The following is a 13,541-nucleotide window of genomic DNA, read 5'->3' as shown; positions in this document are numbered from 1 at the left end:
CCATCGGAGTTTGATTACCACGCAGCTTCTGCCTTTCGTGGATCACACCTTCTCCACCTCGTTTCCTTCATTGTACAGCTCATCCTATCCACATAACAACACAATAAACTGCAAAAGGTGAGTCAAATTTTACAGTATTGAACTTGATTAAGGTCATAGGATTTGTTTTGATCCCCTGCAGATTTTTCTTGCAATCTTTCCGGCAGGCGCTTATGACAGTCCAAGTCACCCTGAAAAGCGGGGAGAAGGTCAAAGTCAACGGTAAAAATCCAACTCCTTTCTATATCTTCTTCTGACATCCTTCTGATTTGAATTACAAAGACCATGTATATTGTTCTCCACCATGGTCTGTTCGAGATGGTACCCCATACTCCATAGCCCGTATCATGGAATTCCTGCCACCTGAAGGGGCAGGCAAAGGGAAAGGCAAGGGAAAGGAAATATATACCCGGGTTCGATTGGCTTGGTATTATCGTCCAAGCGACGTCAGTGATCGTCCCGTCGCTGATTCTCGCCTCCTTCTCGCCGCCATATATTCAGAGATCTGCGACATAAACCAACTTCGCTCTCGGTGCCACGTTTTGCATCGAGATAAAATAACGGACCTAGCTGGATGGAAGAAGCGCCCCGACAGATTTTATTTCAATCGTCTTTTTGATCCTTATATCAAGAAGGAGTTTGATGTTATTCAATCGACTGACGTTCGGAATTGTACGTACAACTTCTCGTTACCTCCGCGGTTTCGAGTCAACATTTTTCTGCAGTGCCCGATCGCATTAGACAGGTTCTGACTTCAAGATACGAATATGTGGTAGCTGAGAAAGACGTGGTTCCTGACCTTACCGACACTCTGCGGTTGTGTGCGACCTGCAGTGAATGGTGTGCAAAGTACGTTATCGATGGAGGAGATATTTCCATTTTATTTTGTGCATTAACTAACATCATAATATCAGTCCTGACACAGTAGGGTGTGATAGATGCAAGAATTTCTTCCACATGAGCTGCGTACAACCACCACTTCTGGCAAAGCCGTCACGTGGCTACGGCTGGACATGCGCCCCTTGCTCTAAGCGTCATGAAGAGGAGGTAGATAAACATGATGTTCGGCATCCCACCCCCATTACGAAACCAAAGTCTAATGCGCCTGCTCCACGAGGCCGAGGACGCCCGCGTAAAGACAGGAGCCTTGCAGAAAAGGAGGAAAACGTCGAGATCAAGTATTTTAAAATGTGGCCGTTTCGGTACTTTGGGTAAGTTATGCGTCTAACTGCTTCCCTATCTCGATATCTAAGAGCGAAAGCTGACCGCCCACATTCCCATGAAGGCAATATACCGTGGCAGAAGACACGCTTGGTAAGTGTGGGTTTGATACGGGATGTGTAAAGCTTAGTACATCTGGACGATAGATCCTGACGATCTTATCTTTCCTCGATCTGCTACACGCGTTGGCCCCAAATATCAAGCTGTTGTTCCAACTACGCTTGATGTGCCCTCACCTTCAGGTAGGTTTTTTCTCCTTCTAACCTGGGATATTGCTCAAGGCAACTTAGATCCGGAACAACGGGGCGGAGACTATACCGTCGAAGTTCTGAGCGCGATCAGCACCTTGACAGATGAAGAAAGTATGTATTTTTAACCTTCCCTAGGCTTAGGTAAACAACTTTAATTACTTTTTACAGTCGCTGAAAGTAGGTGCCTTATGATCTTGGGGACCGGATTTCTAAATCACAAATTTCAGTGGAAGCATGGAAGGTGGTGTTGAGCAGAAAACCGGAAAAATTGCACAGTGTCGACTGGCTGACCGAGGCCCTTAGACGGTTTACTCAGGCACATTTACTGAATCGTGGCTGGTCCACTGTTGATATGAGTGTTATTCCCACCCGTCCAGAGAAGGTAATGTCCCAGACATGGATTTTTTTAGTGGGAAAATCTGACTGGTTCGATAGTGGAAGAAGGGCGAAACGAGGCATACCGACCGGGAGTGGACTGCAGATGAGGTGACTGCTTTTGAGGACGGCATTTTCCTCTATGGTGCTGAACTTCGGGCTGTACATGACGAAATTGGTACCCGTTCCATGGCCGAGGTCGTGCGGTTTTATGGGCAGTGGAAAAAGTAGGCGTGGATTATCTTCTCTGATTTTCATCTTATCGTTTTTTCCTGTCCAGCTCGAGGCTAAAGGAAGAGAATACACGAATCAGAGCCGCGAGACTCAAGGCCAAAGACGAGGGCAAAGATGAGTTAATCTCTGCCACTGCGGCTGTTACCGAGCAATTCTCCGACGACGAAGGTTCAGTCATGCCTGGATTGTCCAGACACAACAACAGTTGTGGTGCATGCCGCACTCGTGAATCTGAGAATTGGTGGAGGGCCCCCAAGGGTCTTGCCACTGATATCCTCTGCGATACTTGTGGGACAAACTGGCGTAAATATGCAGACCTTAATTTCCGTACAGTCCGTGAGGACGCTCTACCGCCTAGCAAGAAGGGCTCGGATAAACGTGAAGGAACACCCCTAAATGGACCTAGTACGAAGCGAGTGAAGGTAATGACAGACGCATCCTGGTACTTCAATTATTTATTTTTATTATCTCAGACCTCAACATCGGCCTCTGTAAATGCGACACCTCCCCCTAATGCTCCAATGGCCCCACAGCTACGTTGCTTGGCATGTCAGAAGAATGGTCCAGTGGGTAAGGTGCTGAAGTGTAACCAGTGCCAATTCCGAGTGCACGCAGGTGAGGTCGCCGATCTAATCCCGTCATACACCCACTCAATAGCACGGATATCTAGCATCATGCGGCGTTCACGTGGACAAGAATGCCGTTGAGTCCTGGATGTGCGACATTTGCCAGAACGAGGAGACACTGGAATCATCTATGGTAAATAAATAAAAAAGATTTGTTCTAACCGTATGATAATAACTGTATTCTCTAGCACACTGACTGTTTGCTGTGTCCACGACGCAAATCTAAGAAGAAAGTCCAATTTCCCAATGCTGATTCGTTCTTACGTGCTTCCAAGCCTACAGAAGGGCAAGGGTGGGCACATGTACTGTGTGCTGTCTTTACTCCTGAGATTAGCTTCTCGGATGTGTCGCAACTCCGGCTTGTTGAGGGCATCAGCACCATACCCAAACAGAGATGGGCATCTGTAAGAACACACACATTTCCTTTATCCTGGTTGGTTGACACGATACACCAGAAATGTACTTTATGCGGCGAAACCAGTGGTGCAGTCATCCGATGCAGTGACTGTGTACGGGAATACCACTCATCTTGTGCTTGGAGGAAAGGTCACCATTTTGGCTTCGAGATTCAACCGGTACAGTTTTTTGGTTTTTTGTCGTTGTGCATCATAGGATAATTATTGCAGGTGCGTCATCCACGTCGGGATGACATAATTACCACTTTCAAGGGTGAGACTGGCAACATGGTTCCTATTGTATGTTGCCAGGAACATGAGAACAGCAGACGGGAACTATATGATGTATGTGAAACAGATGAGACTGGAGAGGTGAGGATCAAAATGTTCCACCTGTTAGGATTACTAAAGCGGTACAGCAGACTGCTCTGCAAGTTTACTGTCGGATGTATAAACAGGCGCCGGTAACTCAGGCGCATGCTCTACTTCGGAAGGCCAAGAGACTTGACCAAACCTTAAATATCCGCACGGATGGCACCTCGGCTGACGTTTCGGATGAGCCTGCGCCCCAATGCGATATGTGCTCTACACAATATTCCCCCGCATTCTATCCGAGTGAACATTACTCGGGTCGTTGGCGGTGCCACAAATGCCACTTTGAGCATCGAAACGGAGTCGGTGCTGGCCATTCTCCTGATGATAGTCTTTCTCCTCTTGATGACACAATGGATGGTTAGACGCGGGTCTTTTTGAATACCCGTCGTATTCGTGAACTTTGTACAGTACTAGTAGCTAGTGCACTTGTCGTTCAAGAAAGAACATTAATATTCATGATGTTGAGATTGAGTTGAGGTGGTCGTGAGTTACGTAATCGGTCCAGGGATTGTCACACGATGTGTCCCAGGACCAACTTGAAGTTGTGTTCTGTATTTCGCTCCGTCGCCGAGCGGCTCAATACCTGTCACGCACTGAATCACTGACTCTACTCGAGGCTACTCTTTTCGTTATTTTGGATGCCTGGCGTCGTTGTTCTTTCCCCATCACCTAGACTCGCAGGGTTCGGTCCAGACACTCACAGCAGAGCACACCTGTCTCGACAACTTATTGATCCTCCCTTGAATTCTCCAACTATGTACAATGGCTTTTCATCTTTAGGATCTGTCCTAGAGATCAAGGAACATGCTAAGAGGACTGCTGCGGAATGCAAAGGTTTCAGTGCCAAATCACTCATTGGATCGGCCCGTACCCAGATGCATTTGGCTCAGTCGAAAGACGCTGCTCGGGACACAAAGGCAGCTCTGCATGCCCTCTACGTTGCAGCTAACCTGATTACGACCTATATGAACCACTCCAATTACGCCACAGACAGGGCTAAAAAGGGCCCAATTCACAATGAGTTCTTACAGTTCTTCCAGGTTCGCACTATGTTTTTAGTGTAGAGTACTATCCAATGACATCATACACAGGAAAATGGAGAATCTCTGAACCGTATCAAAAGCCTGGAGGCGGAACTTGATGTTGAGAGATCGACCACAACGTGAGCGCGGCGCCCGACAGATTGTCCTTCGTATATATTGATTCTTCTTTCCTCTATAGTATTTCACCTCATCAGGAAGAATTATCCAACATAAAGTCGCTTGCAGATCGCATGAAGATGCTTGGTCAAAATGGACTTGTCGACCCCACGACGAAACGCTATTCGCGGGAAATTCCCCCTGGGACTCCTCCCGTGTACCTGCCGGATTCAGTTCGCTCTAATCGAACGTCTCCCTCATTGTCCTCTACTGCTGTTCTCAGCACCTCATCATCCGCATCAAACTCTTCAGCACCTTCACCATACGCATTTGTCCTGCCGTCGTCATTGGGGCCGCCGTCTCCGACGTCTACTGAATCGTCAGACACAGGCCTCGATCGAGTTGTTGGTGGAGTCGCTGCATTCAATGAAGCAGAGAAACCAAGTGCAATACAAGATCTAGGAGGTATATCAACATTCGACCCGGCTTCCCACCCCCGGAAACCTACAATAGATGACGGCCTGTCTGGCATACCCTCATCACCTGAGCGCCGGTATCCGGAATTGACAATCGACTCCTCAGGGTAAGTATTCATTTTTTCAGTCTGTGTCCTGTATTAATATTTTGGTACTAGGTCAACCTTCGAATCAGTTTCACGCCCCTGGAAACTTTCGATAAACGACGCGCTGTCTGACATACCCTCATCACCTGAACGCCGGTTTCCGGAAGTGCCGAACGAGTCCCCAGGGTGAGCTAAACCCTTTCCATCCTGCGCCCAGTATTAATGTTCCGGTACTAGCCTACTGCTTAAGTCCCACGATTCAGATACATTAAGTGACACCCCCGCTTCCATAAGCCGCGCGAACATTCTTACGCATATCCCGTCATCCATATCATACAGCTATAGTCGTCCTGATAGTGTACGTGGCACTTGCCCTGATTTGATTACACGTTGCTCATTGTCCCGCAGACACCCCGCACACCTCCCGTAATACCCCATTCCCTCGCAAACGGCTCTGCAGTGCCATTCACACCGATACAATACCCCTCCTTCTCAACCACAAGTTCTCTCTCTGTTTCGAGGTCAGGGGCCGCGTCCTTAATCTCTCACCCTCACCCCCCAGCGATTCCACCACAAGCGAGCATCAATCACTCTCCGCTTGTCCGGAGGCGAAGCGACTACGTTGAACAAGGTACTGGCAGTGCGTCGTTTAGTGCTCGCCTCCCCATCGACTACCCCGATCTACCTCATTCTCACGTTATTCGCCCTCCCCCTCCGGTTGCTTCCTCCTCGTTCCAGCGGCATCATTCACATTCGCAGTCCTATTCCGTTAGCACACTTAAGGAGCCTCCTAAACCGCCTACAATAGCGTCTACTTATCCCGTGACATATTGGTCTGACATGCAGATTGTCACGGTTGGCCTCAAGAATTTGGGAAATACATGTTACATGAATGCTACAATTCAGTGTCTCAGTGCCACAGTGCCATTCGCGAGATTCTTTACTGGTATGTATGAATGTCAAAATCCACACCTAACTGATTGGAAGATGACTCTGATATAGAAGGCCGGTGGAGGAAGGCTGTCAATTTGGTCAACCCCATGGGAACGAAGGGGAACCTCGCATCGGCGTTCGCACACATTCTCTACGACATGTCACATTCCGAGCTTCCGCATCTGATCCCCGCTTCATTCAGGGTAAGTTTGTTGTTTTCATTAATACGCAACTGACTTCGTTGGCAAGAAATCAATATGCACACATGCTCCCCAATTCTCGGGGTCTGACCAACATGACTCGCAAGAATTTCTCACCTTCTTGCTTGATGGTCTCCATGAAGACCTTAACCGTGTCCTTCATAAACCATCCAATGGAACGACACCTGAACGCGAGGCTGAACTGGAGCGGCTTCCTCAGTCGATTGCCAGTGCACAAGAATGGGAGATTTACCGGATGCGGAATGATTCACTTATTGTAGATTTTTTTCAAGGACAATTTAAGAACCGCTTGGAGTGCTTGACATGTCGCAAGGTGGGTTCGGAATGTTCCAGATGTTTCAAACACTTGACAATGCCTGCAACATCATGAAGACATCAACAACGTATAATTCCTTCATGTATCTTTCCCTTCCCATGCCTGCTGTAAAGGGCCTGTCCAAGACGTCCCTGCAGTCGTGCCTAGACGCCTTTGTCAAAGAAGAAGTGCTTTCGGGAACGGAGGCTTGGTATAGTGTCTCGCAACTTTATGGCATTGTTCTCATGTCATCACCAGGCACTGTCCGCATTGCAAAGCTTTGCGTAATGCCACCAAACAGCTTTCGCTGTCACGCCTTCCTCCAATCCTGCTTATCCACCTGAAGCGCTTCTCGCACAAAGGGGTATTCACGGACAAGATTGAGACCGTTGTCGACTTTCCTCTCAAGGGTCTGGATCTGACGAATTACATGCCTCCAGCTTTACCCCCTGGGATGCTCAACGGTTCAGCGAATGGTATTGGTGATCCGCGAGTGCAGACGCCACCATACAAATACGATCTGTACGGCGTGACGAATCATTTTGGAAATTTAAGCAATGGACATTGTGAGCTTTTCTGTTGCTATGTTACCTTTGTCAACTCACGAGTCTAGATACCGCTTTTATTGCTTCTCGTGGAGGATGGGTTTATTGTGATGACAGTCGGGTCACGCCGACTGACGCCAAGGACATTGTAGTAAGCTTTTGATATTCTGGTAAAACTCGACCCTGACGACTTTCTTAGGGACGTCCAGCATACGTGTTGTACTACAAGAGAATCGAATCATAGATCATATCATTATTTAAAATGCTTATTTGGATATCTCCTGGAGTCGAATCAAACTTATATCACTATACTTGCTGTCATTCCCTGTAGCTCGCCTGTCGACATGACAATCCCTACTATTTGTTTCTTTCCATGGAATTTTCTTAGTCTACATTGTACTCTCACATCGATAATGACTTTTGCTCTCGGAGCCGTGATAGACTACATCAATATATCGTGCGCCAGTCATGGTAGCCACCACACGCATTGCGTAGTGTATGCCTGCTGTTCAGAGGCGTGGCGATAGCTAGTGATCAATAAAGCTGAAAAACGCGTCGTAATAGCAAATGAGCATTGACGATGATGACGCAAACAAGTAAATATTTTGCTAATGGGCAAATTCAGAAACACGTACCATGGGCTCAATGAATGATGACTGAACTACTTCTGAGTCTTCCTACAGGAGAAAAATTATCTGATCTTGTATTCAAAGAAAGATTTCATCACAGCAGGTAAATCCAGCAATACTGGGCCTCGACTTGACTCACTGGTGGGCGAGTGATGGATGAGTGAGGCCAAAACTCGATCAATAATGGATCCTGTTGGATGTTAATTTCAGAAAGAACAGAAAAAGTACTTACAGTGGCCCATTGGGGGCATTCGAAAGGAGGCAGATCTTAGTGACCTGGGACAGTCTGGGACCAATTTATTTATGAGGAAGGAAACGTAATGTGCATCACAGAACTGAGGAGAAAAGCTAGCAAGTACTGTTATGCGTGCAGAAGTGTCATTTGACAATAAGTTAACAACCTGAATTTATGTCACAGATTTTACTCTGTCACGCGTTAACATTGAATTCACGTGACCGAGTCGCGTCGCTGGAAGTAATTCAACATCGACGATGCCGACGACAACAACAATCAACAACTCAGCACCACGACCAATGATGGCAACCACACCGCGAAAGCTGGTGCATTGGGCTCTCGATGTCTCTATCTCTGGCTTTGGATCACCATGCTCGGAAGCGACATCCTCCGATTCCGTCTCGTCAACATCCAGTCTGGAATACATTAACTCTCAGCTTGTAGCACATGGATTCACTCATTCACCCGGGCTTTCCTTTGAGGGGCTCTCAAATTCTGACGCAGATCAGCTGGCAAGATGTTTGCTCGCTATGCTAAGCCAAAGAGTGGTGCGTTGGCGCAGTTGTGTGATAGCGCGAGTGTTACCAGTCTTATTCAAAACTTTCCTTTGAAATTTTAGAATGATATGTCTCGTTCTGAAGATTTATCGACAAGTTTGCGCACCCTTTCTTATGACCACGAGCGGCTTATGGGGATGCATCGCTCAGCCACTGAGAAGGCAGCTAATGCAGAACGCGAAATGAACGTTTACAAGTCACGAATTGCGTGAGCAACTGGTTGGTTTTATTCAAAAATTTTATCTCAATTATGTGGCAGAACGGCATCCAAAACCTTGGCAGCTTCGGAATCGGCCCATAGGCAAACTTCGGCTGAGCTTCAGCGGACGCGCTCCTCGTTGATAGCTCTTCGGGCAACTCACTCAGCAGAAATTAAAAAGAAAGAGAAAGACGTCGAGCGCATCATCGAAAAATGGTCAAAGCTTTCCGATATGCAGACGAAGCTAACGACTACGTCCTCAGGATTGACTTTTCGATGCGGCAATGCCGATGTGGTCAGCGGGTCCGAAACCCTTGGCAAGGGGAAGGGATACCTTGAGATTGCTCTTGAGCAAGCCGAATCTGCTCGCGCTTCACTAGCTGATGAAACGTTGGCATTACAACGGCTTGTTGTAAATGTCGCAAATCGACTGCAGTCGGTACTGCACGAACTTCAATGCTTGGTTTCACCTTGTGACGAAGAGGTGTGACTACAGCTTTAAGCACAAACCAGCCCGCTAACCTGTCCGTAGCCCGCAATAATGACGCACGGCGTATTGTTCCCTTTGGCATATCCCAACGCTGCCAATGACAAGCTTTCTACTCTCTTCTCCTCAGCACACAGTGTCTTCGATGACATTTCACAACGCCTGTCAGAGCGATCTGCCGCACCACCAGCACCAGATTGCACCAAGACCTCGGATGCTCTGGAAAATAAACGATTACAAGAAATCATCGACAAGTTGCGCTCAGAACTTGGTGTGTCTATAGACACCATCTGGTTTCCTTGCCTATAACTAACAAGTGTTCGGGAACAGATGAAGCTAAGAAACTTCATGATAGGCATGTTATAGAGACTCAGACCCTCTTAATGCAAATTGCGTCCCAAACATCATCTACCGAACGCAATCCAAGGGACGAAAGCGTTGAACTCATGACACAGCCAGAGCGAGACCTTGCCGCTGAGCGCCTTGAGCGAATGAAGACCGAACTTGATGATGAGCGGAGAAAGTTTACTGATGCTGCTGTCAAACTCGGCAAGGAGAAAGCCGCTCTGGAGGTAAAAAAATATTCCAATACTTGGGTCTAGCGCATTACTGACGATTGGACTCAGACTGAACGTGCCCATTTCCTTGAGGAGAAACGTTCATGGCAAGTCGAGCAGATGCTCTCCGACCTCCCACCAACACCTGCCACAACTTCCCAACCTGCACCTCGACCGCTTCAGGCTCATAAGATCAAGTCACCACGAAAGTCACCTATGAAACCCAAGGTCGTCGGCAAGGTGGCAAGCAGAAAAACCCGAGTGTCTCGGCGCTCCTCATCATTCTCGATTACACCACCAAATAAAGTGGAGCCTGCTTACGAGACGGAGGTAATTCCTATCGTTATCCCACCAGCAGCCTTCGACGCGTTGGGCAAAAAGTCGACCGTGGCGCAGTCTATCTTACCCTCTGCGTTTGTGCTTCCTCCGCGTTCACCCCGGACGTCCTTACCCCCTGTAGAGGCATTCCTTCCTCCAGTAATGATGGCGCATCAAGCGACGTCAGGAGGAACATCGTACACGCCCACTGACACCGAGTCAGCTGTCGCTTCGAGCACTGATACTTCTTCGTTAGATTGCACGTCGCCCCCTGTTCAGACACAAGCCGCAATACCGAAAATTGTCCTCCCATCACCCAAAACACCTCCTGCTCCTGTTGTGAATACACGCCGTCCATTCCCACTTGCGAAACCACTTGCGCCACATATGTCACATGCTTACTCGCCTGCAAAACCGAGTCCACTATCTCGCATTCTCATGCTTGCGAACTCTCCTGACAGCCCGGACGGGGTATCAGAAGAGGGTGAAGACTCCCCGACGTCTGTCGTTCGTCCGCCCGTTGCTACGAAGATATTCTCAAGCGAATCAGAGTCAGATGATAGTCCTCTGAGGGAGAAGAAGACCGAGTCAAATGTTGTTCCTTTACCTCCCTTCAATAATGTGCTACCTCCCGGATCGAAGCGCTTTTCGACGAAGGAAAAGGGAAAGGCCAAAGCGGAGCTTGTCGTGCCTGGAAAGTTGAAGCCAGAGAAAGAAAACCGCGACAAGGTTCCCCGAAAACCATCTCCTTCGTTGCCTCCTGCTCCTCAACCAAAGTTAAAGGTCAGCAGCTTAGCTACAAGTAAGCCTGGAGCGAAACTACCTTCCGGAAAGGGTGGTGCGAGGAGGGTATTAATTGGAAGTGCTGAAGCCGCTCCTTTGCCGGGGTGGCGAGGATGACAGAAGGAATGACTGATAGTCTTTTGTGGCTGCCCCCACACGATTTTTTCCTGCCGTATCATCATGATATCCCTACGGTTTTCATTGTAAACATTAACACCTGCGCCTATGTATGCAATAATAACATTTCATAATAGGAAGCATCAAAACAAAGCTCACTATCAGAGTCAAATGAATGCCTTACAGTGGGGGATGATGAAGTGCTTCTCCTCGAGGGGGCCGCCATCAAATCTCCCTGAATTGATATCAATGTCCTCGTAGGCTGCCTGTGTTGTCCTGTGACGTTCAGAACTTTGTCGAACGGTATTAAAGCCTGAGTATAACTAAGAATAAAATTTGAATAATTAACCTGAGCTACAGGTGGAATCTAAACGGCAGGCTAAATCACGGCCGACGAAACTCATGTTGTCCTTGCTGGGCACCCGTGGCAACCGAACGCGGATAAGTATTATCCAATATCCATTCATGAGACGGTCGGCAAGAGCGAACACTGGAATTTTCCGAGTGCTTGCTCTTGGTGCCGTCGGCAGACCAACGAGCATCTGCACCGAGGTCCGAGATCCCTCAACACCCACTTTAGTGAGTGGGGGTTCTGTATAAAATAAGTGTGCAAAGCCGTCGGTAAACTTTTGTGCGACATCTTCTTCCCTTATTGGGTACCGACGGTTACCGCCTCCGATAATCCGTAGTGGTACGGCATCGCGTGTATGCTTGACTCGGAGTTTTCTCGGTTGAATGCACTCGTCGGGCTATTGACTCCCAGCTGTCCACCGCCTGTATGCTTGAGTATCTACACTCCCTATCTGCCATGCTAATTCGATACCCCCCCGGCCAGTAAACTCACAGTCTCCTTTGCCCACATTGCAATGCGGAGATTTTTCAGCAGCATTGAAGTTAGAGCTGCCCTCACCTGACTCGCCCGCCCGCCTGGTGTGCAGGATGACGGGCAAACCAAAACTTACTAGCCTTTCATGCGCCGTTCAACTGCGACACACTACCCAGCATTCCTCAGCACCATCTAATTTCAGAGGTTGGGATAGGAGAATCGGACTGATTGTGCCTTCATTCATGATTCATCTTCCATTTCGTTCGTTCATTACTGACGCCATGGCGCGAAGTTGGCTTATTTCTGTCCATTTAGCCAAGAATGTCGCTGATCTTGGGTACGATGAATTTACAAGGCGAATACCCAATGTGCCGGGGACTGGCATGGCCCAGCGCCGTTACCGATATCATATAAGCGAAGTCTGCAGCTTTGACAAAAAAATACTGGAGCCTACCTATTTGCATGAATTTCACGTGTGTAAGACTATGTCTTACCGAGGCTACGACACAGTGAGCACGCACTGTCTGGGGCATCTGGAAAATCTAAAGTCACCAAATGCTTTATTCAGGTTTTCTTGTCTTCACTGGATAGATGAACGGATCTGCAAGTTCAAAGTTGTCCTGTATTATTGGATAGTTCAATTGAAGCAGATACGATGGGGTGACCGACTATGAAACCGTATCTGAGATCTGACCGCGAAATTGGCTCGATAGCTCCTTGATTAAGCAGGACCTCAAAAGGATATTGAGCTGTTGGAGTGCGTCCAGCACGGTTGGACGAGATATTAAACGCAGTGTCGATTTTGGTAAAGATAACTGCTACTGCGAATGTACCTTCGTGGTAGAACTTCGTCGTTAACAACGGGCCGCGACAAGCATTGCGCGCTCTAGCGGTTTGACTTTGAACACATGTGCATTTGGTAACCTTTCTTCGAGGCCGTAGGCTAATGTGTCGCGACAATACGATGAGCCATAGGGCCCGTAATCGACTGAAGAAGTTCCATCGTCCTGGATTCAAGGATTGGATATCGGCCTCGTGCAAATCGACCGGATCTAACCTTTGATCCGCAGATTTGATATGAATGCCAGCAGTCATTAGTGAATGCTGGTACAGCACCTGGCACGATAAACCCATTTTCATGATGCTCTATATTTTAGCAGCAAGTTGAAGCAGAATCGGAGAGATAGCAGTCGCGGATCCAGATTTTAGACAGGTCAGGCTGAAGCCTGATTGCTATCCTTGGACATTCGGCGACAACGTTGCCGTGTGTCTTGACATAAGATCCGGAACCGGGTGCAGGATAACCACGGAAGGAAAGTTTGCAACATTCAAGGTGCTTGGGGTCACGTTACAACCGAAACCCTAACATGTTCCGTCATCCTCGCCATTGTACCTTATAGAATAGTCATTCCTTGTTCAACCCATCATAATCAGAAGTATTTACCTCAAGCACTTCAATCTTCAGTCCTCTTCAACTCTTAAATTCACGTCAGGCGACTGGACCAGCAACAAGATCATCTACATCATGAAGCTCTGTCGAGAGCAGAGGTTTCTACGCGAAGGTCTGCCAGTTTGCAAAGATTTTGTCAAATGCGTCAACTGGGAGACAAACACAGGCTGTC

General features: G+C 48.0%; 3 protein-coding genes across 3 annotated transcripts; all 3 read left to right on the top strand.

Moving 5' to 3' along the window:
• The first annotated feature begins 60 nt into the window (after nt 1-60).
• Nucleotides 61-3,971, top strand: EDB93DRAFT_1330626 (uncharacterized protein). The gene is made up of 18 exons (XM_041455173.1): nt 61-117; nt 160-261; nt 322-711; nt 765-888; nt 954-1,250; nt 1,325-1,353; nt 1,407-1,502; nt 1,551-1,622; nt 1,680-1,688; nt 1,739-1,893; nt 1,947-2,113; nt 2,167-2,542; nt 2,594-2,735; nt 2,791-2,879; nt 2,935-3,150; nt 3,202-3,321; nt 3,373-3,513; nt 3,564-3,971. Exons 2-18 carry the CDS (start codon nt 213-215, stop codon nt 3,876-3,878), a joined length of 2,787 nt encoding a protein of 928 aa, XP_041304417.1. The 5' UTR covers nt 61-117; nt 160-212; the 3' UTR covers nt 3,879-3,971.
• A 183-nt stretch (nt 3,972-4,154) lies between these two features.
• Nucleotides 4,155-7,455, top strand: EDB93DRAFT_1253593 (uncharacterized protein; the record flags this gene model as incomplete). Its single annotated transcript, XM_041453479.1, has 12 exons — nt 4,155-4,556; nt 4,608-4,678; nt 4,738-5,238; nt 5,290-5,403; nt 5,455-5,575; nt 5,626-6,163; nt 6,220-6,353; nt 6,400-6,684; nt 6,744-6,877; nt 6,925-7,232; nt 7,280-7,362; nt 7,411-7,455. The coding sequence occupies 12 exons, from the start codon at nt 4,155-4,157 to the stop codon at nt 7,453-7,455; spliced, it is 2,736 nt and encodes a 911-aa protein (XP_041304416.1).
• Nucleotides 7,456-8,327: 872 nt separating this feature from the next.
• EDB93DRAFT_758890 (Afadin and alpha-actinin-binding-domain-containing protein) lies at nt 8,328-11,246 on the top strand. The gene is made up of 6 exons (XM_041457352.1): nt 8,328-8,623; nt 8,695-8,840; nt 8,892-9,315; nt 9,364-9,589; nt 9,649-9,890; nt 9,945-11,246. The coding sequence occupies exons 1-6, from the start codon at nt 8,333-8,335 to the stop codon at nt 11,091-11,093; spliced, it is 2,478 nt and encodes an 825-aa protein (XP_041304415.1). The 5' UTR covers nt 8,328-8,332; the 3' UTR covers nt 11,094-11,246.
• The last annotated feature ends 2,295 nt before the right edge of the window (nt 11,247-13,541 follow it).

This window comes from Suillus bovinus (assembly GCF_016758785.1).
Source record: "Suillus bovinus strain UH-Sbo-P2 chromosome Unknown EDB93scaffold_61, whole genome shotgun sequence".
In the NCBI taxonomy this organism is placed as follows: Eukaryota; Fungi; Basidiomycota; class Agaricomycetes; order Boletales; family Suillaceae; genus Suillus; species Suillus bovinus.
The sequence above is the reverse complement of the archived record's forward strand: the minus strand, read 5'-3'. Positions and strand labels throughout refer to the sequence as shown.